Source organism: Lolium rigidum, chromosome 3 (assembly GCF_022539505.1).
Source record: "Lolium rigidum isolate FL_2022 chromosome 3, APGP_CSIRO_Lrig_0.1, whole genome shotgun sequence".
Classification (NCBI taxonomy): Eukaryota; Viridiplantae; Streptophyta; class Magnoliopsida; order Poales; family Poaceae; genus Lolium; species Lolium rigidum.
The window spans coordinates 336,559,997-336,586,029 of NC_061510.1; the positions used below are offsets into that span (position 1 = coordinate 336,559,997).

At 47.9% G+C, this 26,033-nt stretch overlaps 1 protein-coding gene across 1 annotated transcript; it reads left to right on the top strand.

Moving 5' to 3' along the window:
* The first annotated feature begins 17,375 nt into the window (after nucleotides 1-17,375).
* On the top strand, nucleotides 17,376-22,524 carry LOC124703918. The gene is made up of 9 exons (XM_047236155.1): nucleotides 17,376-17,643; nucleotides 18,018-18,104; nucleotides 18,309-18,689; nucleotides 19,645-19,780; nucleotides 19,910-20,072; nucleotides 20,930-21,058; nucleotides 21,297-21,491; nucleotides 21,708-21,830; nucleotides 21,927-22,524. The coding sequence occupies exons 1-9, from the start codon at nucleotides 17,376-17,378 to the stop codon at nucleotides 22,026-22,028; spliced, it is 1,584 nt and encodes a 527-aa protein (XP_047092111.1). The 3' UTR covers nucleotides 22,029-22,524.
* The last annotated feature ends 3,509 nt before the right edge of the window (nucleotides 22,525-26,033 follow it).

The window sequence follows — 26,033 nt, forward strand, 5'->3', positions numbered from 1 at the left end:
GTTACCTACAGAGAATTAGGCCCAGATTCGTGACAGAAAGAAATCTGTTTATGCGCAGTAATCCAAATCTAGTATGAACCTTACTATCAAAGACTTTACTTGGCACAACAATGCAATAAAACTAAGATAAGGAGATGTTGCTACAGTAGTAAACAACTTCCAAGACACAAAATAAAAATCAAAATTACTGTAGTAAAATAAACACATGGGTTATCTCCCAAGAAGTGCTTTCTTTATAGCCATTAAGATGGGCTCAGCAGATTTAATGATGCACTCGCAAGAGATAGTATTTGAAGCAAAAGAGAGCATCAAGAGGCAAATTCAAAACACATTTAAGCCTAACATGCTTCCTATGAAAAGGAATCTTGTAAATAAACAAATTCATGAAGCATGATGCAACAAGCATAGAAAGATAAAACAAGTGTAACTTCAAAAATTTCAGCATATAGAGAGGTGTTTTAGTAACATGAAAATTTCTACAACCATATTTTCCTCTCTCATAATAATATCCAGTGGCATCATGAACAAATTCAACAATATAACTATCACATAAAGCATTCTTATCATGAGTCTCATGCATAAAATAATTACTACTCCCAACATAAGCATAGTCATTCTTATTAATTGTAGTGGGAGCAAATTCAACAAAGTAGCTATCATTATTACTCTCATCATCAAATATAGGAGGCATATTGTAATCATCATTAAATTTACTCTCCATAGTAGGTGGCAACAAAAGACCACTATCATTATAATCATCATAAATAGGAGGCAAAGTATCATCAAAGTAAATTTCCTCCTCAATGCTTGGTGGACTAAAAATATCATGCTCATCAAAGCCAGCTTCCCCAAGCTTAGAATTTTCCATATCATTAGCAACAATGGTGTTCAAAGCGTTCATACTAATATGTTCCATAGGTTTTTTAATTTTTGCATCAAACCATCCATGTCTTAAATCAGGAAATAAAATAAGAAGCTCATTGTTGTCCATTATGCTAAACTAGTGTAAACAAGAAACAAAAAGATGCAATTGCAGGATCTAAAGGAAATAGCTTCGAACACTCACACAATGGCGCCAGAAAAGTACTTTACCTGGGACCGAAGTATGAGTGCCTTTTACCTTTCCTCCCCGGCAACGGCGCCAGAAAAGTGGCTAGTTGCCGGGGTCCGGTGTGTGTGTGCCATTTACCTTTCCTCCCCGAGCAACGAGCGCCGGAAAAGTGCTTGATGTCTACGGGTGCTTCTATTCTTGTAGACAGTGTTGGGCCTCCAAGAGCGAGAGGTTTGTAGAACAGACAACAAGTTTCCCTTAAGTGGATCACCCAAGGTTTATCGAACTCGGGGAGGAAGAGGTCAAAGATATCCCTCTCATGCAACCCCGCAACCACAAAGCAAGAAGTCTCTTGTGTCCCCAACACACCTAATAGGTGCACTAGTTCAGCGAAGAGATAGTGAAATACAGGTGGTATGAATATATATGAGCGAGTAGTAACGGCGCCGGAAAAGTGCTTGCCGGCGTGTGGTTGATGGTGGTAATATTGCAGGAAGTACGAGATGCAGTAAAACAAGTAAACAAGCAACGGTAGCGATATTTAGGAACAAGGCCTAGGGATCATACTTTCACTAGTGGACACTCTCAACATTGATCACATAACAGAATAAATAGATAGATGCTATACTCTACACTCTCTTGTTGGATGATGAACACCACTAATTGTGTAGGATTACACGAACCCTCAATGCCGGAGTTAACAAGCTCCACAATATTCGATGTTCATGTTTAAATAACCTTAGAGTGCATGACAGATCAACATAACCAAACCAAGTACTAACATAGCATGCACACTCGTCACCTTCACACTACGAAAGGAGGCATAGATCACATCAATACCATCATAGCAATAGTTAACTTCATAATCTACAAGAGATCACAATCATAGCCTACGCCAAGTACTACACGATGCACACACTCGTCACCATTACACCGTGCAGGAGGAATAAACTACTTTAATAACATCACTAGAGTAGCACATGGATAAATTGTGATACAAAACACATTGCAATCATAAAGAGATATAAATAAGCACTTCACTATGCCATTCATAATAGTGAATAAGTATTCTGTGAAATATAGCCTAAGAGACCCACACGGTGCACACACTGTCACCTTTACACACGTGGGACAAGGAGTCTCCGGAGATCACATAAGTAAAACCCACTTGACTAGCACAATGACATCTAGATTACAAGCATCATCATATGAATCTCAATCATGTAAGGCAGCTCATGAGATTATTGTATTGAAGTACATAGGAGAGAGATGAACCACATAGCTACCGGTACAGCCCCTTAGCCTCGAGGGAGAACTACTCCCTCCTCATGGGAGACAGCAGCGTTGATGGAGATGGCGGTGGTGTCGATGGAGGAGCCTTCCGGGGGTACTTCCCCGTCCCGGCGGCGTGCCGAAACAGAGACTCCTGTCCCCCAGATCTTGGCTTCGCGATGGCGGCGGCTCTGGAAGGTTTTCTCTGGTTTCGTCGAACGTGATAGGGTTTTCGCGACGGAGACTTTAAGTAGGCGGAAGGGCAAGGTCGGTGGAGTCCTGGTGCGACCACACACTAGGCCGGCGCGGCCAGGGCTTGGGCCGCGCTGCCCTACTGTGTCCCCACCTCGTGGCCCCACTTCGTTTCCCCTTCGGACTTCTGGAAGCTTCGTGGAAAAATAGGACCCTGGGTGTTGATTTCGTCCAATTCCGAGAATATTTCCTTACTAGGATTTCTGAAACTAAAAACAGCAGAAAACAGCAACTGGCCCTTCGGCATCTCGTCAATAGATTAGTTCCGGAAAACGCATAAATATGACATAAAGTATGCATAAAACATGTAGATATCATCAATAATGTGGCATGGAACATAATAAATTATCGATACGTCGGAGACGTATCAACGACCATCTCTACCACAAGGTGCTTGGAGCTCCTACATGTTGATCTCTTCGGTCCACCGTCTCATGAAAGTCTTGGAGGGAAGAAGTATTGCCTCGTCATTGTTGATGACTATTCACGCTATTGTTGGGTATTCTTCTTCAAGTACAAGAGTGAGACTCAACGGACCATGATGGAGTTTGCCAATCAAGTTCAACGCAAGTACAACGCCACGATCCTCGCAATAAGGAGCGACAATGGAACGGAGTTCAAGAACTACACCTTGGATGACTTCCTCGGCGAAGAAGGAATCCAACATCAATACTCCTCGCCATATACTCCCCAACAAAATGGGGTCGCCGAAAGGAAGAATCGAACCTTGATCGAAGCCGCTCGAACGATGATGATGGAGTAAAAGTCCAACTGTAACTTTTGGGCGGAAGCTATCTCTATCGCATGCGATGCTACTAATCGCCCCTACTTTCGCAGGGGTCTAGAGATGACACCATATGAGATCCTCACCGGAAACAAGCCCAATGTGTCATACTTCAAGGTCTTCGGATGCAAATGCTATGTACTTGTCAAGGACACACGTCTATCCAAGTTTGATTCACGAGCTCAAGAAGGAATCTTCGTTGGCTATGCAACGTATTCTCACGCCTATAGAGTCTTCAACAAGTCAAGTGGGCGAGTTGTAGAATCTTGTGATGTGACATTCGATGAAGATGATAGATCTTTGGAGGAGCGAAGTGATTCTTGTGAGAAAGGAGATGCAATTCCCCCGGATGCCGTAGGAAGGATGGGTGTTGGAATTCGCCGACCTCAAGAGCTACCTTCTATGAGTACCGGGGAAGGACCAAGTTCCACCCAAGTGGAGCCATCTACACCACAAGGACAAGCTTCTTCCATCGATCAAACAAATGCAAGCCAACCTCTACAACAACCTCAAGTTCAACATCAACAACATCAACAACAATCAAGTGCAAGCCTACCTCAACAACCTCAAGATCAACATCAACAACCACCGCAAGCTCAACTACCACAACAACCGACATCAAGTGACCAAGGTCAAGCTTCAAGTTCTTCACCGAATGGCTCGGGGACAATCTCTATGGACACTCCTATTCCCAATACCCCCGGGTCAAGGCGAGGATCTAAACCATGATGAAGGCCAACAGGACTCACAAGAACCTACTCCTATAGCCGATACTCGCCGTGAAGATACTACTTGTTGACGTCAGAAACCCACTGGCGGGCAGAGACGGGCAACACCGTAGAGACGGGAACAACTAGGGCTGCGGCTGGCCCTAGTCCCTCTGAGCGACGGCCCGCAAAGCCTCCTGGTCGCACGCACCGATGTTTATCACAAGGGCGTGCCACCTGACCTATACCTGGTCGGGAAGGTGTGGATGATGCCTCGCTTAGTTTCCTGCGGGGCACACACGTAAACGTTAAATACGAGCCTCGATCGGCTCTCGGGTTATCTCGTGAATCGGCTCAAGGAGCCGATCCACCCCCGATTCGGACGAGGTGTCCGAATATATGGTGGTCCTGCTTGATCAAGGTAAAGCTAATGAGATCTACGACGATGTGGGGTTCTCACCGCATAATCGGATCATCCTACTCCAGGTTGGGCCTCGCGGCCACGCACGGTGATCGTAAGCCGATCCTAAACAAGGCCTAAAAACCAACACGAGGTTGATCCTCGGAACATCCTGCTTAGGGCCAACGAACGACACCCTACGTGCCGCTGGATCCTCCCCCGCTTCGTAAGGCCTAACTATTGCAGATATTAAACTAATCCTTGTAGAACAAGGAGCAATCGTAACGGATCAGATCTACTAAACTATGATCAAGCGGGGTGCCGCCCCTACGCCTAAGATAGGCGTAAGGGCGGCTAGACATGCAAGGGTTGCACTACGAAAGCATGTAACATGAAGAACAATGCTAACCCTAACATGTCTAAGATAACTACGTTGCTCGCCATCAAAAAGGCTTCGGTACGAGCAACGCGTGAACAACGTAGGCAGGCTTGTGCTGCCTAGATCGCAAGATGCGATCTAGGCAGCATGATGCTTACCGGTAGAAACCCTCGAGACGAAGGAGTTGGCGATGCGCCGAGATTTGTTTGTGGTTGAACGTTGGTTGTTGTTTATTCCATAAACCCTAGATACATATTTATAGTCCAGCGGACTTTCTAATGTGGGCGTGCACTAAACCGTGCACGGGTAAGATTCTAACTTCTAAACTAAGATGCGATCTAATATATTACAGATACACGGGCAATTAAGCCCAACTTGGTATAAAAGGCCGATTCACGTATTTCTTCCATGTATATATCTTCAAGTCCATCTTGATCGCGGCCCACCTCTCGACTCGGTCAAATTCTGGTGATAACACATGCCTCCCTGGTTTTGGAAATGACATTTCCAAAATCATTATGCTCTTCTTTCGTCGGGTCATGTCGTGGCGGAAGCGGAACCGCCGCAGAATCTTCCATCATTACGCCTCGCCTCCCGGGCTTCTCCGTATGAATTGACAATTTCAGCATCACACCCTCGAGAACCGTCATGGCATTAAATCTCCACTCCACTCTCTTTATTTATCTTTGCCAAACGGTTCACCGCTCCATCCCCTTGCTCTGCTCTCGTTCACCAAACCAAAAAACCCTCTCCCCCGCAGCCATGTCTTCCTCTTCCTCCTCCGCTTCCGGCCTCTCTCTCCACTCGTCGCCGAAGAACAAGGAAGAGGACGATCCCCGCTCCGGGCGAACCCCATCTCCTCCGACAAGGAGAAGAAAGAAGGAGAAGCGGAGAAGACCAAGGCCTCCCCTCCGCCGGGCTTCCGCCGAGGAAGCGCTCCCGCATGTGGGCGGACAGCGAGGACGACGACGACGACGAGGAAGAAGAAGATGAAGAGGAGGAAGACGATTCCTCCTCCTCCGCTGGATATCCTCCAACGAAGCGCTTCCGCAGCTGGGCGGATAGCGAGGATGATGATGATGACGAGGAGGAGGAGGAAGCTCCAGCCGATGGCTGGGGCAGCAGCGGCGAGGAGCTTCCTGGGAGCAGCGCCGACGACCTCGACGACGGCGATGATGAGGATAGCGACGACTAGTAGAGTAGGACCAGCCGTAGTAGTGCACTAGGCACCAGATCCCTCTTTTGAGAGCCATCGGCTCTTCTTGTAAAGCCGCTCCTTTGAATTAATGAGAATTGTTCTCTCAATTTCTCCTTTCATTAATCCAATTTCCCTCCTTCCGCTTGTCACACCAAGACCGATAGCAACGAATCGGATTATTGTGTTTTCCTTGACCGTGGTATTTCGCAGTCCCACAGCCGATGACAGTTCATCGGCTAATTTGAGAAACCAGCCTCCTTTCTTTTCTTGCAGCACCAGCACGGTCCAAACCTCGTACAAGACGACGGCTCTTCCTTCCCAGTTCCTCCCTGAGAAGACCATGATGCAGTGGCAGCCGAGGTAACTCCAATCGGCTCTCAAAAATAGAGCACCTCCCAAGTTAGAGGCCCTCCGAGCTTTAGTCAAGGCGAGAAAGGTAGCGAAATAGCCAATCAGGTCGCCATTGACCTCGTGCCACAATGCAGAGCCAGCCGATTCAAACAAAATCGGCTCCCCAGAGCAGAGAACCTTCAGGGTGAGCTGCCCCCCGAGCTTTTCAGTCTACTCCTGGCGCCTTGTTGATTAGATCGGCCCCCTTCCTTCGGTAGATCTGAGGCAATCCATCCTTGACCTGATCTGCACGTCCAGGCTGCTCTTGGCATTGTTCTTGAAGAGAGGATCCGAGCCCTTAAACCACTCCATTGAGGAGTTCTTCCATTAAAATCTCCCTTCGTGCTCCATTGACCCTCTGAACGTACCAGTTATTCCTCTTGAGTCGATGGCCATGCATCGGCTTTCATATCCTCAAGTCGATGTCTGCTGCATCGGCTGTGCTCAAAATTTTTCGAATTTTTGAATTTTTTTTTTACGGCCGACTTATGCATCGCCCCCCACACTCCAATACCCATCACCAAAGGATGAGCTACTTCTACTGCATATCCTCGTGTTTTATCCACCTGGGTGCCCCCCCCGAGCCGATTCTGTCAAGAGAATTGATGGTATCGGCTCTGTTGGATAATATGTTGAACCCAGGCAGAATGGATGGTGAGGATAATTTTGGCCGATTGCTGGAATCGGCCTCCACGTTGCTTGTTCGATGAAGGTTTTGTAATGTCCCTTCATATAATTTTTGGGGCCGATCACAAGGATCAGCCTCGCCACGTTAGCTTATTGATGAGCTCTTGCTACTCGCTCAGGCCGGTAGATAAAACCAGCCCAATCTCTGATTTTATCCCTGTTGGTGCGCTCGCTGTCGTCCACCTTGAGTGCATCGTATAATCGTGGAGCACTAAGCTTCGTCGGAAGAACGAGCACCATGTTTGTGCCAGCCGATGTTTCATCATCGGCTTTCCTTTGCTTGGGGCGCCACTCCATTTTCCGCGGACGACCCTCTTCATCCAGGGCTCGCTGAATCTTCGCTGCCAGATCAGGCCTTGCCTTCCTTAATGTATGCAAGTATAACCTCTCGGCTTCCTCCAGGCCGCGCAATCGCTGAACCCTGCGTTTCTGAGAACGGCTGAGTCCATCAGGGCACCACCTTGGCCGGTGGTACCTGTCTTCTTCTTCTTGTCCCTCGTTTTCTGAATCCTCGAGATCTTCCCATCGAGGGGACTCAGCGCGTTTTCTTTGTGGCGGGAGAGGCCCTAAGCGCTCGAACACGGACACGTTGGCTGCCTCCTTATTCTTCCGGTTGCATTCTGGGCAATTGCCGATTGTTGGCAATCGGCTCATTCCTGAATCCCAGCAGTGCCTGAAGAAGGGACAATCCCAGTGTCTGTCCTCGTCGTCTCGCTCCCCTCGCCTTTTCCTTGGCACAACGCTCGTGCTTCTCCTCATCGCGATTATGCCGACGATGTCTTCTGGCTTCTCTAGCCAGACGATCTCTTTCATCATCATCGCTGGACCGTCGGCGTTGGTCATACTGACTCACGTACTTGTTGAGGAGGTGATCAGAGAGAGGTCGCTGATATCTTATGTTTTTCACTTCTCCCTCTGTCACGTAGCGCTTGCCATCTTGGCGGAGCCGATCGCGTGGAGCGGCTTCCTCTGTATCTTTGCTATGAGAGCAGCTGCCCTCATCTCCGTCCTTGCCAGCGTGGTGTCCAGATCCTACCATGTTGATGCTGAACGAAGCTCCTGGCTGGCAACCTTCATGATAAGAATACTCCACCATGTTAACGGCGGGGAAAGGGTGTGTGTCGACCTTCATGGCGTACTGGTTAAAAATCAACCGTCCATTTTCTATCGCCATTTGGATCTGCTGCCGCCACACCCTGCAGTCGTTGGTGGTGTGGGAGAACGTGTTATGCCATTTGCGGTATGGCTTTCCGTTCAGCTCTTGCACCGTGGGGAACTTGTGGCCTTCGGGTACCTTTATATGCTTCTCCGTGAGTAAGAGATCAAAAATCTGCTCCGTCTTGGTCACGTCGAAGTCGAACCCTTTTGGAGGGCCTTGTGGCTTCACCCATTTGCGGGTCACGGGGCTCGTCGCTCGAGTCCATTCAGCCACTGCTATCTCTCGATCTCCCGCAGCACCTTCATCCTCGTCCGCCTCAACCGGGGTCACCGCACGCTTGAATTTGTCCTGGTAAACATCCGGGTGGCGCCGCTCATATGCCGACGGCTTCGCACCATGTGCGCCAATGAAGGGTAGTCTGCTTGGGAGGCCACGTCCTTAATCGATGGTGAGAGACCCACCACCGCCAACTCGACTGCTTCTTTTTCATTTATATGAGCCGAAAAGCATCGGTTCCTAATGGTCCTGAAGCGCTGGATGTATTCTGACACTGTTTCCCCGCGCTTCTGACGTAGTTGTGCTAGATCGGCAATGCTAGACTCGGAAGCCTCTGAATGATACTGCTCATGGAACTGTTCTTCCAACTGCTTCCAAGTTTGGATGGAGTTCGGTGGTAGCGATGTGTACCACCCGAAAGCCGATCCTGTGAGGGGTTGTGAGAAGAACCTCGCGCGCAACTCATCTGACGCTGAGATCGTGCCCAGCTGTGCCAAATATCGGCTCACATGCTCGATGGAGCTGGACCCTCTCGACCTACTCGAACTTTGTGAAGTCCGGGAGCCGATATTTGGGTGGCAGCGGGATCGGTTCGTAGCTGTTGGGGTACGGCTTGGTGTAGCCGAACGCTTTCCTTTTCGGCATCATACCGAACCGATCTTTCGGAATTGTACAAATCTGATCCGCTGTGATGGCTGAAGGTGTCGAACCTTGAAGATTCGTCGGGGTAGCATACTTAACCAGCCATGCTTGCTTTTCTGGTTCTAAGCCAACTGCAGGAGCTGGGCTTTGGAGGTTTGTCGGGGCGGCGTACTTAGCCAGCCACGACTGCTTCTCGAGATCGGCTCTCGACGTTCCTCCTGCCGTTCCAGAGGCCGCTGTTATTGCAGCCTGGTTCGAGAGTGCCCAGGCATTGCCGTCCGGCACGTATGCGCACGCGTATCCGTGCGGGACCTCCTTAGGTGGCTCAGGCAGGAATTGGTAGTCGCTAGGATCACCACCAATCTTGTAGACGACGTATGCCGATGAGTTCGGCGGTTCCGGTGCTACCCATGCGAACGGCCGGGGCCGGAGCGGCATCTCTCCTTTGAAAGTCCCCAGAGCCGGTCCCGACGGGGAGTACCGGTGACTCATGATTTCCTGGACGACGCGCGAGCGACACGCTCCAAGGTGTTCACCGAGGCTCTCGAGTGGCGGTGCGGCGAATGAGCCACCATGTAGTTGATCTCCTGCCGCGGCCGACCTGGTGCGTTCTTCTGACGGGGCGGACAGGTCCACCCCATCGAGCGCGCCTTCCGGTGTGAAACCCTTCCACCTGACACCATGGGAGCGGGTTCGGTGGAAGGAGCCGATGAGTTCGGCTTCGAGGGTTGCCTTGATCTCGTCATGCTTCTTCTTGAGCTCATCAGGCAGATCCGCGTATGTGACCGGAGTGTCTTCCGCCATCTTGGATGTAGATGGCGATGTCGTGGATGTCGTCGACGGTCCCACCGGGCGTGCCAGAATGTGTTGACGTCAGAAACCCACTGGCGGGCAGAGACGGGCAACACCGTAGAGCCGGGAACAACTAGGGCTGCGGCCGGCCCTAGTCCCTCCGAGCGACGGCCCGCAAAGCCTCCCGGTCGCACGCACCGATGTTTATCACAAGGGCGTGCCACCCGACCTATACCTGGTCGGGAAGGTGTGGATGATGCCTCGCTTAGTTTCTGCGGGGCACACACGTAAACGTTAAATACGAGCCTCGATCGGCTCTCGGGTTATCCCGTGAATCGGCTCAAGGAGCCGATCCACCCATGATTCGGACGAGGTGTCCGAATATATGGTGGTCCTGCTTGATCAAGGTAAAGCTAATGAGATCTACGACGATGTGGGGTTCTCACCGCATAATCGGATCATCCTACTCCAGGTTGGGCCTCGCGGCCACGCACGGTGATCGTAAGCCGATCCTAAACAAGGCCTAAAAACCAACACGAGGTTGATCCTCGAACATCCCGCTTAGGGCCAACGAACGACACCCTACGTGCCGCTGGATCCTCCCCCTTCGTAAGGCCTAACTATTGCAGATATTAAACTAATCCTTGTAGAACAAGGAGCAATCGTAACGGATCGGATCTACTAAACTATGATCAAGCGGGGTGCCGCCCCTACGCCTAAGATAGGCGTAAGGGCGGCTAGACATGCAAGGGTTGCACTACGAAAGCATGTAACATGAAGAACAATGCTAACCCTAACATGTCTAAGATAACTACGTTGCTCGCCATCAAAAAGGCTTCGATACGAGCAACGCGTGAACAACGTAGGCGAGCTTGTGCTGCCTAGATCGCAAGATGCGATCTAGGCAGCATGATGCTTACCGGTAGAAACCCTCGAGACGAAGGAGTTGGCGATGCGCCGAGATTTGTTTGTGGTTGGACGTTGGTTGTTGTTTATTCCATAAACCCTAGATACATATTTATAGTCCAGCGGACTTTCTAATGTGGGCGTGCACTAAACCGTGCACGGGTAAGATTCTAACTTCTAAACTAAGATGCGATCTAATATATTACAGATACACAGGCAATTAAGCCCAACTTGGTATAAAAGGCCGATTCACGTATTTCTTCCATGTATATGTCTTCAAGTCCATCTTGATCGCGGCCCGGCTCTGACTCGGTCAAATTCTGGTGATAACACTACTACAAGACATTTGCGCCTCAAGTCTCATTCCTTGCGTAATGTCATTGAGGATTTAAAGAGCAAAGTGACAACCCGGAGGCAACTAGCAAACTTTTGTGAGCACCATGCCTTTGTCTCTATGGTGGAACCACTCAAGGTTAATGACGCGCTTGAAGATCCCGATTGGTTGATAGCAATGCAAGATGAACTCAACAACTTCAAGAGGAATGATGTGTGGACTCTCATGAAGCGACCCGATCATTGCCGCAATGTTATCGGCACCAAATGGGTGTTCAAGAACAAGCAAGATGAACACGGCATCGTCATCCGCAACAAAGCAAGATTGGTTCCGCAAGGCTATTCTCAAGTTGAAGGCATGGACTTTGGTCAAACCTTTGCACCCGTTGCAAGGCTCGAGTACATCCGTATCCTTTTGGCCTTTGCCGCTCACCATGGCTTCAAGTTACAACAAATGGATGTGAAGAGTGCGTTTCTTAATGGTCCTTTACATGAGGAGGTATATGTGAAGCAACCCCCGGGGTTCGAGGACCCCCATTTCCCGGACCATGTTTTCAAGCTCAAAAATGCCCTATATGGTCTCAAACAAGCTCCTAGAGCTTGGTATGAGCATCTAAAGGAGTTGCTTGAAGACCATGGTTTCGAAGTGGGGAAAATCGATCCCACTCTTTTTACTAAGAAGGTCAATGGGGAGCTCTTCATATGCCAACTTTATGTAGATGACATCATATTTGGCTCAACTAACACAAAGTTCAATGATGAGTTTGCTAAGTTGATGACTAATAGGTTTGAGATGTCAATGATGGGTGAACTCAAGTACTTCCTCGGGTTCAAGATCAAGCAAATACGACAAGGCACCTTCATCAATCAAGCAAAGTACCTCCAAGACATGCTCAAGCTCTTCGACATGAAGGAGGCCAAGGGTATTAGAACCCTGATGCACCTCAAATGTCAACTCTCTCTTGATGAGACCGGCAAGACGGTGGATCCCAAGCTCTACCGTTCGATGATAGGTTCGCTTCTTTACCTTTGTGCTTCTCGTCCGGACATAATGTTGAGCGTCGGTATGTGTGCACGGTTTCAAGCAAGTCCGAAGGAAAGCCATATCATGGCGGTAAAGAGGATATTTCGATATTTAGTTGATACCCCAAACTTCGGACTATGGTACCCAAGGGACACGGACTTCTCTTTGGTTGGCTTCACCGACTCCAATTGGGCGGGAGACAAGGTTGATAGGAAGTCTACATCCGGAGCTTGTCACTTTCTTGGAAGATCCTTGGTGTGTTGGTCCTCAAAGAAGCAAAATTGTGTCTCCGTCTCTACCGCGGAAGCCGAGTATGTTGCCGCGGCGAGTAGTTGTGCTCAAATCTTATGGATGAGGCAAACCTTGCGGGATTATGGACTCGAGTATAGCAAGGTCCCTCTTTTGTGTGACAATGAGAGCGCAATCAAGATCGCCTACAATCCGGTTCTTCATGGCAAGACGAAGCACATTGAGATAAGGAACCACTTCATTCGAGATCACATTGCTCGCGGAGATATTGTTCTATCCTTCATTGGCACCAAGGAGCAATTGGTGGACATCTTCACGAAGTCCTTGGATGAGAAGCGTTTCATTGAGTTGAGGCATGAGCTAAATATCATTGATCCATCGAACTTCGCTTGACCGTCGTGCGCACATACCACTCTTTAACTATATGTCTAGATGAAAAGCACGCATGAACATAGGGGGAGTGCGGTTTAAACTTATTGAGCTATCCCTCCCCCCATAATGCATAAAGAAATCCAAAACATATGCTATTTGTCAAATAAGTGAGTAATGAGCTTCATGTTGAGTTGTAGCCGTGAGTCCTAGTTACATCTACGCGACCTCACACTACTATACTCTTACACGGTGGCTTCTGCCACCAACCTCTTTGACTTTCTTTTGTTTTTGGTTCTTCTTGTTTCTCTTTGACTTTCTCTTGTTTTTCTTCTTTTGTCTTTGTTTCTTTTTCTCCATGTTTTTGGGAGTCTCATCCAAGCTTTGTTTTCCTTGTTGGTTTTTGCAAGCTTGGTTGTGTATTTTCTTACCGTCCTTGTTGGTATGCTTATTCTCCTTTTTGGTGTTCCGATGCCAAAGGGGGAGAAGTTGCCTATTAGGATGTGTTTTTGCATGGGGATTCTTGTTGTAGCCTTTCGGTTTTCGTTGCTTATCTCTTGTGTTGGCTACACCAATTCTATGGAGGCACTTGTTGTGAGTTTGGGTATTCTCAAGGCAAAGGTATGACAAATTCACCCAAAGCTCTTTGCATGATCTTGTGTTGCCTCCATAGTGTGCATATGCTATATGAACATGTCAAGTATCCTTGTTGCATATGTGCATGGTTTGTAAAATCTAGGGGGAGTTATGCCTCTAGGATGTGTGCATTTGTATTCAAATACATATCCTAATATGCACATGTCTAGGGGGAGCTCCATCGAGCTTTTGCAAATCTTAAACCTCATCATAATATCTTATGCCATTGCAAATTCTTGGGTTGTCATCAAACACCAAAAGGGGGAGATTGAAAGAGCAAAGTCTAAACCCCGTGTTTTGTGTGTTTGATGACAACACTTGAATGTATCTCACCGTGTACAAATATTGTCCTTGATAGATTTGCAAGTGCACGGTGACCTAGCTGGACACGTCATGATCGGAGGACTGAAGCGTAGCTTATAGGTTTTCTGGTTTTGTGTGTGTATCGCGAGGTGACATGGTTGGAGAGGAAGAGAAGAAAAGTTATTTCTTCCAAAGCGGTACTACCGGTACCAGTAGCGGTACTACTGCTACCCTACTGGTACCGCCCCTCAGTACCGCTCTGGAGTTCTGCACAGAATAAGCCCCACAGTGAGCTTTACGGTACCTCTACGGTACCTTGAGCGGTAGTACCGCTTGAGAGCGGTAGTACCGCCTATGGTACCGCTTAGGTACCATAACGGAAGTTACGGCACCACCGCTGTGGTACCGCTCTGGTCCCGCACGTGATCCAGTAACTGCCAGAGGCCATTGCGGTACCTCAAGCGGTACCGCAGGCGGTAGTACCGCTGTGTGTCCACGTGTGGCCAGATCTGTGGGGGATTTCGAACCCAGAGCGGTACCACCGCTTGCCAAAGCGGTAGTACCACTTAGGCGAAAACAGCACATAACGGTTGGATTTTGGGGCCCCTATAAAAAGGCCCCTTCTTCCCCAACTTGTTTTTATCTCTTCTCTCTCTCTCTCCTCCATTGTTGCTGAGCTTAAAACTTGAGGATCTCCCCAACCATCCAACCAATCTTGCCCAAATTTTGAGGAGTGGTGGAGGAGGCCCCGATCTATAGTTCTACCAAGAGAGATTTCACCAATTCGTGCTAGTCCTTTGTGGATCATGGAGATAGGGTTCCTATGGTGGGATCTTGGAGGAAGTGCTCCTATGGAGGCTAGCTTAGAGTTGTGCTAGCCCCATAGGGTGTTGGGAGCCTCCTAGTGTTGTGGAGCTCGTCCCAACCTTGTGAAGAAACCACCGCCTCAACCGGTGCCTTAGTGGAGAAGGGGAAGCCCCTTTGTGGAGCTCTCTCGAGGAAGAAGGTGAGGCCTTCCTTCGTGGTGTGGCCGCCTAGCTAGCACCTCCTCAACGCAGACGTACTCCCTTTAGTGGGAGGAACTGCGGGAAACAAACCTCGCCTCGTTTCCGCGCCATCCGGTTGTCCCGCTCCTTAATCTTGTTATCATGTTTGGTTCCTTTACTTGTTGCACTTGCCTAGGATCATACTAGGAACATCTCCACCACTAAAGCTATCACCTTTACCTTCCGCATCGCCTAAAATTAAAAAAGACATAATTTTTTTGTAGCGTCCATCCAACCCCCATCTTGTTCACTACGATCCGTTTAGTGGCCAAAATAGAGCCCAAATAAGTGAGCTGCAAGTGTTGTGAAGGCCACACCCACTCCCTATATAAAGTTGTGCGAAGGCTGCCAAAGAGCTTGTACAGTGGAGGGTGCTTACAAAAATAAACCTGTTTTTGTACTAGACAAATGCTTAACTAGGCACCTCTTATGTATAAATAAGCACCGATGCTTAACAAAAATGTTTGGTTTATTTTCCTAAGAGTGAATTCCACTTTCTACCCTATAGTTGCGTATTTGTGACACATATTATCCTATTTAGTTTAACTTTTACAAAAAATATCACATCTAGGAGTGTTTATACATGGTTTTACCCCATTTAGCATTTTGTATGTTCTTGTTAGATAGAACCGGCGTATCTCGTCGATGTGGTGCGACAAAATGTATAAATATAGGAGGCCATCATCTACGATTATGTCTAGACATCTTTTATCCAATTGTTCCATTCCTCGATGGGGTAATTGAGTCACAAATACAGTACTACATGGTAAAAAATGTATTTGGATCAGATTGGATCGAGGACGCCATTGCTCTGACGCGCTTCACTGAGTTTCGCACCTGCGCATTTAGTGGTAATTCTCTTGGTCGTGTACATCTTAAGAGTATTGCCTATTGTGTGGCCTAACAAAAAGTAGAGAAAATGTCCCATGATCTATAAGAGCATCTCCAGCCGTCTCCCGGGAAGCCCTCCGGGACCCCTTTTTTTTCATCCGGATGGACGAAAATGGCCCAGCCGCGCCCCCGAAACCACGTTTTCGCCTGGATTTGGGCTTTCATCCGTCTGGCGAGCCCAGGTCATCCCCAGCCGCCCGGGGAGCGCTCGGGGAGTCCGGACGAAACGAAAGCGCGGGAAACGTCGAGAAAGCTTCCCGCGCGGATTGTGGCCTTGACTTGTCGGCGACAGAGGCCAATCGTCTTCCGCGCGCTTCAAAATCCTGCCGCCGGTCAGACATCGCCGGACGCGTAGCTTCCACGCGGCGTCGCCTCGGATTCACGCGCGGCTCCCTCTTTTTATCGCGGAAACTACCGCGTCTCGCCGCATTCACCACCGCCGTCTCCCTCCTCTCCCCAGCCCTATCTTCTCTCCCCAATCCACCTCCACCAGCGAGCAATGGCGGGCCACGGCGCGACGAACAACGGCTTCGGCCACCGTTCCCTACACCAGTGGGAGGCGGGACTCCTGCACATGGCGAGCTACCCGGCGCCGCTGGACTTCCGCGTGCCCGGAGGATGGCGCCTGAGCGCAGGGGAGTCCCGATCCCACCGCTTCCGGTGGGAGGCGACGCGCTCGACGCCGCTATCGACGCTGTGCTGGTCACCCTCACCGACAAGCAGCGCGCGGAGGAGCGGTACCGCTCCGACAACTATGACGCCTGGAATGAGTTCTTCCGTCTCCGGCACGAACAGAAACTCGCAGCGTACGACTGTCTCCCCCCTGCTCCAGCGCGTAACAATGCCGCCGGACGTTGGTGGGGTGCACTGGGTCGCACGCTCGCCCGTGTCACGCGCACATCAAGGCTAGCAACCCCCTGGGCCTCTTCAGACAAAAAAAATACATCCATGGCGCTAAATAGCGCCGAATTTCGGGCCTGGGAGCCTCAACGGCTGGGATGCTCTAATGAAAGCGTGAAACGAGAAAACGGGTTGAAACACGGTGAAAACGGAGCAAAGCTCCTAGACAGGCACCGTGCAAACAGCACGCCAGCGTCGCGCGCGCCGTCAAATCCGATCTCCACCTACACGGTTCACAGGTCCCCCTCCCCAACTCCTTCCTACCAGAAGAAAGGCCGCGGGGCCCACCCAACCAGAAAGACAAAGAAAAGCAGGCGAGAACAGTCGCACCCACCATCCACCACCACCAAAGACCGCGTCCAGCCGAGGCAGCGGCGCCTCTCCTCCCCCAGACCCCCACCATCCCGCCGCACTCGTGTGGGAAGCCGAGCATAGACGTACGCTGTTCAGGCCAGAGCGCCGCACACCGCAGCACAGCAGAGCCACCTCCATCTTCCTCCATCAGAACCACCACCACCTCTCCTCCTCCACGGCCACCACAAACTTCGCGCACGCCCCCCCGTCAAAAATAACAACAAAAATCTCCCACGCAACCGCATCTCCACCGCGCCCCCACGCGACGCGGCGCCTCCAGCCGCGCCGTGCCTGCCACCGCCCCCGCCGCGATCTCGCCCTTCCGCCCGCGCGCGCCAACGGGAGGCCGGGGGACGGCGGACGGCGGCGCCGGGCATGGGCACGTGCGTGTCGCGCCCAAGCGCGTGCGTGGGGAAGCCCAACACGCCGCGCTCCGCCGACGCCGCGCGGGCGGGGGGCGCGCGCCGGCGCCGCCGACGCGGGAAGGGACGGAGGAAGGCGCCGTCCCGCGCCGCGTCCATGGAGACCATCCAGGAGGCCGAGGGCCCCGCCCCGCCGCCATCCGCCGCAGCCGCGCCCGGGCCCGCCTCCGCCTCGGCCGCCTCGGGCGATTGCCGGACCTACAGCAACCCGGCCTTCCAAGGTAGGTGGGATGCCCACCCGCTTTCCGCATATCGCTTTTCTGCCTGCGCTGCGCTCGTCGTTCCTTCCGGGAGATAGATTTGATCTCGGGGGACCATGGCGCCGACGCCAGATTGCGCGTCCTTCCTTGGCGCCGGGGATTAAATTAAAGCTGCTACTACATCTGGGGATCCTGCGCTTTTTTTCTTCGATTTATTATTCCTTATTGAATTTCACTGCCTGTTCGATCATAATCACTGCGCGTCGTAATTAGGAACACTCCTATACTAGCCACTGAATTTTATTGCGGCCATGAATGGCGATCCACGGCATTGTACTCGCTCTCGCTAGTCCGAATTGACACCTGACGTAACTCTGGGCACTTTCTTCTCGCAGTGACGGGGAGCATGGAGGAGGCCTGGTACGACTCGTACGCCATCAGCGAGTCAGACGGGGAGGACGACTACCACAGCGTCCACGACGGTAATGCTACTTACGTACGCGCAATGCAGTCAGCCTAGGCTCCCCCATGGGTTGATTTGTACTCTGTCCACCATGGGTTGATTTGTACTCTGTCCACCATGGCTTGATCTGTACTCTGTCCACCATGGCTTGATCTGTACTCTGTCCACCTTGGCTTGATCTGTACAACTCTCCTGAACCTTCAACCTCTTGTTTCCTCTGCAGATGCTTTCTCGTTGAACGGCATGGAGAACGATGCCAACGGCGGGAGCTTCAACGGGGCCGCGCACCCGTCCGACCTCCACTACAGGAAGCCGAGGTCCAGCGAGCTGCCCAAGGGGAACTCGGAGAGCAGGTCCTCGGTCAGCCACGACGATATGGTGAGCGTTTCGGGCGATGACAGCCCCAACCCCAGTGGCGGAGGAGGGATACTGGACGACTGCGGTCTCCTGCCCAACAACTGCCTGCCCTGCATGGCCTCTGCTGTCGGTGTCAACGAGAAGAAGAGGGCTCTTTCGACCAGCCCCACCCATTCCATGAAGATGCCGTCGTTGAAGCTCTCGTTCAAGAAGAAGTCTGGGGAGGCCAACCCGTCGTCCGCGCTGTGTAAGCATTTCGTCATCCACCGTTGGGTCATTATAGTTTTTTGCTGAATTACACTCTCTACCAGCTTCTTTCACACGCGCGACAGTCTTCCGCATGGCTTTGTTCAGAGTTAATATTTTGGAGTCACCTGCGTTTATCTATTTCACAGTTTATTTGTATTAAATCTATAGGCTGATATGAAAAACGATTAAGAAAGGTAAAGAGAGAAAGCAAAAAAAGTAGCGCAAGAGATGAGGCCTCCCAACTAGTGGGTAGTGATACTATTTCAATGTGTGCTTTTGCACAAATGCTTTGTTTAATCAGCCATCTTCCGTTTGAAGACACCACAAGTATTTGCTCTATCATCAGTTTTTATATGCATGCTGTTCCTTTACTCATTACCGATTGGCGGTTGCTACTGCTACTTTTTTTGGGGAGAATTATCATGCCAAAATTGGCTATGAAGTAAGAAATAATATGAGATTGTGAAAGATCACTTTCCTGAGGATGAATATTGGTCCGGTTTGCATCAAATAAATTGAGCTTGACTTTAACTGTACTATGGATTTTCAGCTGTTGCTTTTCGAGTAAATTATTTTTGTCATTTCACCTTTGATGATTAATCTGTCTCCTCTCTACTTGTGACTATGGACATGTGGAGGAAATGGCTGTGAAATAAAAATCCGAAACATATATCGTATTAAGTTAATCTTTGACACGACTCCTAATTGCTCACGCTTATTCACTTGAGTCTTCATATGCAATGCTGCTATAGTGTCTGCCTATTGTGTTGAGCCATAACAATGGTTTAAGAGTCATCATTGATCTAGGCAACCAAATTTCTGTTTTATCTATTAACATCCACACGTTAGTGTGCCTCTATTTTTTTGAACATGTTTGCTTTGCACGGAATATGGCAACCCTGAACATTTTTCTTCATAAAAATTACTAAAGCAACATTTTGTATTTTGTTCAGTGTCTACAAAGGATTTCCTTGAAAGGCCTCTAGCAGGTTCTCAAGTACAGTTATGTTTGCTGGAAAAGAAAGTGCTGAATAGCTGGTCTCATATTGAGCCTGGTACATTTCGAGTCCGAGGATCTAACTATCTTAGGTAAACATCATTCACTTATTTATTTTTGTACACACTAGCTCCTTGTCCATTTCTACAGTGCCCATTTATTTGGGAAGGTTGGATTCTCTTGGAAAGCAACTGATATTCGGTTCAATTGAACTTCTTCAGGGATAAGAAGAAAGAGTTTGCTCAAAACTGTGCAGCATACTATCCATTTGGGGTTGATGTATACTTGTCGCCGCAAAAACTCAACCATATATCTCGATTTGTCAAACTTCCTGACGTTCAAATCTCCAGCAAACTCCCACCTCTTTTGGTGGTCAATGTGCAGGTGTGTTAGATTTTGTCAAACAGTTGTGTATTTACTAAAAAATGTGTTAAGAGTTGAGAAACAGAGCTAATATGCTGGTTAAAACAGTGTTGATATGCTGGTTCATAGTGAAGATTATTCATGCAATCCCTTTCTAGTGATGCTCACTTTGTCGAATTATTATACATGAGTCTTGTTTGTTTAGGTAGAAGTTTGTGAAGATGTAACTGCGTGCCTATATGGTATATGCTTTGAGCCATTATTGAATTTAGCTGTTATTATCCTTTTAGTACGATGTGCAATTTTAAATAATAAAATGGTAGCATTCAAGATGAAATAATTCTTTTTTTTACTGGTCTGTAATGTGCTATGTATTTATGTGATGATGACCAATTTCTTGTAAATATGATGTATACCTATGAGCAGCTAGGTACCAATTTAATTAACTAGAAAAGTAGGTGCCATGTTCCAAGTTGAAGTGGACTGAACCTGGTTAGTGGGCACTTTACCATCCTACCAGTTGCTTATGCGACCCCTGGATTATTACTAGCTGAGACAATGTGTTCACCACACATGCTTTCAAGATAACGCCATTGTTGTGACGCCAGTGCTCCTAGTCACCAGTCTGCTATCACTATTGTTCATAAGAACACTAAATGAAGAGGCATGCTAAAGCACCTGATGAACCATGTTTAAGGAGAATATTTTGCCTGAATTAGATTCCAGTAGTTTTGGAAGAATTGTCACTTGTGTAACTAAGATAAAATAAATTTTAATATTTTGATTGGCTAGTGTTTTTTTTTTCTTGCAAACATTATTTTCTCTTGTTAATCTTTGATCAGTGATTTGTCAATGACATTTTTATGCATTTTTATCAGGTTCCACTGTATCCTGCTTCACTCTTTCAGAACGAAACTGATGGGGAAGGGATGAGCTTTGTTTTGTATTTTAGACTTTCTGAAGGTTACTCAAAGGAGCTCCCACCCTTATTCATCGAGAATATTAGAGTAAGATTTTGATGGTCTCATATCTCTTTCACAGTTTCACTAACCTTTTGTAAAAAGGCTATTACCTCAGTTTCAAAATGTAGTATGGAGTACTTGGTTTGTCATACCTTTTACATAGTTGACAGACACCTTTGCAACTAAAAGCACTCATGGATTACAATCTGTAGTTAGTTCTTGTACTAAATATTTTTTAGAAGTCAACAACATTGTAACATTTTGCGTTTAATTTCCCAAACAGAGGTTGGTTGATGATGATGTAGAAAAGATAAAAACATTTCCAATGGAAACAACTATACCATTTCGAGAACGGCTGAAGATACTTGGACGGGTGGCTAATCTGGAGGACCTTCCTTTGAGTGCCGCGGAGAGGAAGCTAATGCATGCGTACAACGAGAAGCCTGTGCTTTCTAGACCCCAGCATCAGTTTTTCCTGGTTAGTTGTGATTTCAGAAATTATTGTATTTTTGTACTCCCTCCGATCCATAATAAGTATCGGGGTTTAGTTCAACTTTTAACTAAAGGCCTGACAATTATATGGATCGGAGGGAGTAGTATATATACTACTTAGCTAGTGAGCATTAAATGCAATGTTATAAAATGCTGTAGTCCTGTTCAAGGAGTGTTTAGAGCATCTTATGTTTCTGTGCAGGGTGACAATTACTTTGAGGTTGACATTGATATGCATAGATTTGGCTACATCTCAAGGAAAGGGTTTGAAACATTTCTTGACAGGCTAAAAATATGCATGCTCGATGTTGGGCTAACCATTCAGGTATGTCAGTCATAAATTTTCTTCAGTTAGCAACTGTGATCACCTAATTTGCCATGCAAGGTAGTTAAGTTAATGTGCTTGCTTCTTATGCTGCAGGGAAATAAACCGGAAGAATTACCTGAGCAGGTCTTATGCTGTGTTAGGTTGAATGGGATTGATTACGCAAAATATCAACCCCTGATGACAAATGGTGCCTGAACTTGGCCCTTACTAACATTGTTTGGAATCTGAGAGGTAGCCAGATCAGGCCAAGGGCTGACTTGAAAGGTTTCCCCGGAAGAGGATCACCGAGGTCCCTTGAGGTTTCTGACCTGGAAACCGGAGTGGGATACTGGCACTGCTGTGGAAGCTCTAGCGGCTGAGCAACAAGTAACATTAACGGAGGCAGCGGTGCATGTACATCTGTATATCATTACATGAGCTCCAATCGCCTCTGCTGTTGCTACCCATGATTCTAGAATTAGTAAATATGACCAATTTCCCTGGGAAATAGTAGGGTTAGACGATGTCTCAAAACAAAAGTAGAGGTTGACATGAGGAGGATCGTGTTGAATGCGAGCTGCTTCCTTTATAAAGCAATAGGTGTAGAGGACGCGGAAGACACTGTATAACCTCTAGGGCTATACCTCATATGGCGCCCCACACAAGACAAAAAATAAATGAAATATCTGAGTAGCCTGGAGTATTATACACAGTTTCCGTGGTCTTAACCTGGTTCAAAGTTTCCCCAAGTCCCAGGCTAAGAAGATAAATGAGAAAACAAGATGTGCTATGGATTACTCTAAATTAGTGGGATAGATTAGTATAGATAACTGTACGGTTACCTAAAAAAGACTAAATTCGCCTACCTTCCCTACCTCCATTGTCCTCTCCGTTTGGTGGCTCTCCTTTTGTCTCGCAAGCATCAAACTTATCTAGGCCAATAAGCACCCAGTCAAACCCTTACCCCCTGTCCTAACCTCTCCGGAAAAGCTTTGCATTCCCTTGTCTCCGCCTCTGTCATCGCTACAACGTCGACTTGGGCGTCGTCAATGTCGTCTTGCCACATAACTTCTCTGGCGAAGTCACATGGTCACTCACCGCTCCTCGTCAATGACCCTACCTCCTCGTAGCTCTGCCCAATTCTCATGTCACTGGATCGGTAGAATTTACTGCCGATCAGCAACAAAGTGATAGAGAAAGGATCATTGCTCCCCCTAGAAAACACTTTGCCGCTGATCTCTGACCGTAACTGACGAGATGCAACTAACCTGATAATTTCTTTCTGATACAACTCATTCCGAGGCACCAGGGGGCGTTTTTGTTGAACTTCCCCTATCGTATAGATCATTATCTAAACCACTGAGGAAACTTCAACCATAGGAAGGAAAGAAGAACAAGGGCCCGTGACGTGAGTAGCTTAATTATGACCGTGGATGTTCAGAACCTTACTCCCGCGTCAGGCTAATTGGCTAACACAAAAACTTTTGTGAAAGGAAGACATGGGTCAGTAACAATAGAGGTACAGTGTATATAGGATGACAAGGAATTCCAAGACAAGGGATATATTTAACATACATGGAAATAAGTTAGAGTTGGTAGATGGAAAATATAATGATACGAGTTGGTAGATGGAAAATGTAATGAAAAACCGGACGGGACCGGTGGTTCAACCGGGAAAAGCAGAACCAGAGCCTCAGCTGGTTTTTCAACCGCACTGGACCATCTACGCAGCCGAGCCAGAATAAACTAGGGTAAACAGCGGTTGAACCAGTTTCACGTTCTAAACCGGATCTCCGGCCTGACCCGGTTCAGTATCTTAGCTTTGTAAAAATTTATGTGCACGTGCGGTGTACCTCACGAGCATGTGCGCAGCGGATAGTAGAGACAAGTTTTTTTTTGTACATTATATTATACACAGTATAATTGGATGCAAGCTAATGGCGTCGGCTGCCACTTGCTTCATGGCTGTTTTGGTAGCTCTGGGGTCCGTTTGGTAGCCTGGGCTGAATTCGTGCACCATTGCATTAGGGAGAAAAACTCCCCTGCGCTTCAGACGGGTCACGGGCCAGAAATGACATGTCGTTTGGTAGGTCGTGAGGAGTTTTTTTTGGCACTGTGGAGATTTGGGCTCTGCCTTGATAGGTCGGTTTTAACGCCAATTAGCAGCCCAAAACATGAATGATGATGTTTAGTTAGAACGCAAAATCAGGCTCTGGTTACCCGTGATCAATAGCGCACAAGCAAGCACACAATGCAAGATTAGACTTGAAAGATCATAGGCGCTACGAAATAGGTTCAGTCTACTCGACACTCCATGACACTTGTTCACAAACCATAGTTCAGTAGTTCAGACACGACACCATTGGATAGTAGAGACAGAATACCAGCAGCGACACAATACCTGTAGAGCTTCAGGCTTCTTCTTTGAAGACGACACACCTAGTGGCATCGCCATGGTCCGAGCACCTGGTCATCACCTCAGTGCAGGTGTGGTCGAAGATGACCAGACTGTACTCAAAAGAGGACATCTTCTTGAAGGTGAGGAACTGGCCTATCTTGAGCTAATGGGCGATGGTGAAGGATGCCCACCCCTGGTCGATGAATGCGTCATCACCTCCTTTCCTCGTAGTCATCCTCTAGCTGCAACTAGTGTTGCTGCGGACGACGATGTTTGAAGGGATGGATCCGAACCACTTGATGAAGTTGGTAGGGATTGGGAGCTTTCTGAGGGTGGGCTTGAAGATGATTCAGAGGAAGTGGTCCAGCCCTCGTCGTCATGGAAGTGGCCGACGTTAGCCTTCCTTCCTCGATGTTTCTTGGACGGTCCCTCGTTGGGAACCTCCGTAGGTGCCCCAAGCTAAATCTTCTCACTCTGCACAAAGAACACATGCCATTAGAGGTGGCTGCTCACAACTAGATGAACAAGAACATCAAAAACATTAGCGAAGCCTCATACATTAATTGGGTCACACGGCAGCTCAAGGAATTGTCCCCAAACTAATTCTAGTGTGCAAGGAATGTGGCACACACGACTAAGTTTGAGGGCAGCACCTTGCCTTCCATGGTGCCATACTTGAATCATTGGCCAACGCGGAAGACAAACCAAAAGAGGCCTATTGGGTCACACGGTAGGCAAAGGGAGTGGCCACAAACTAAGTGTAGTGTGCAAGGAATGTGGCACACACGACTAAGTTTGAGACCACCACCTTGCCTTCCACAGTACCATATTTGAATCATCGGTCAACGCGGAAGAAAAACCAAAAGAGACCTTATACATTGGGTCATACGGCAGGCCGGCAAAGGGACTGTTTCCAAACTAAGTCTAGTGTGCAAAGAATGTTGCACACACGACTAAGTTTAAGGGCAACACCTTGCCTTCCATAATGCCATATTTGAATAATTGACCAACACGGAAGAAAAACCAAAAGAGGTATCATGCATTGGGTCACACGGCAAGCAAAATGACTGTCCCCAAACTAAATCTAGTGTGCAAGAAATATTGCACACACGGCTAAGCTTGAAGACAACACCTTGTCTTCCATAGTGCCATATTTGAATCATTAGCTTGTGCGGAATTGAAGAAGCATAAACGAAGGTCTCATAGTATGAGGACATATGGAGGAGATGTTTGATCGGAACCAATAGCATGGTCATGCTCAGTGAAAATCCTGTGTTTCAAACAGGCCCTACTACAAAGTTTTCTTTGAAGTTGCAATCATTGTAAATATGAACCTTATTTTGGAATTCACAGTGAGATGTTAATCTATCAGAAATGCACCGAACATTATATTATCAGACAAAGCCACATAAGAAACCATAGATTCGTCAAGTGACCAGGCATAGTTGATTGCTTCACAAAACATATCATTACAGTATACAATGCTGAAACAACAGCGCGCTGGCATCATACTTAGATAGTAACCCAATGAACCATATAATATTATAGATGTCTAATAATTTCTCAACTCCATGGCTGCAAATAAAATAGTAGATAACTATAAATGCTAAGCTGGGACATGCAATAAATAATTAAGGTGAATAAGCTGAAGCCTAATTATTCGCATGAGTACAAAATAGTAATATAGATGGGGGGATGCATTGACATAGAGTCCTAATGGCATAACTTTTTAAATCAAACATCGAGAAAACTAAATGTCCCAAAATCAAAATGATTTTCTGAAACTAACAGAAGAAACACATGCATGATCTAATTCCATGATT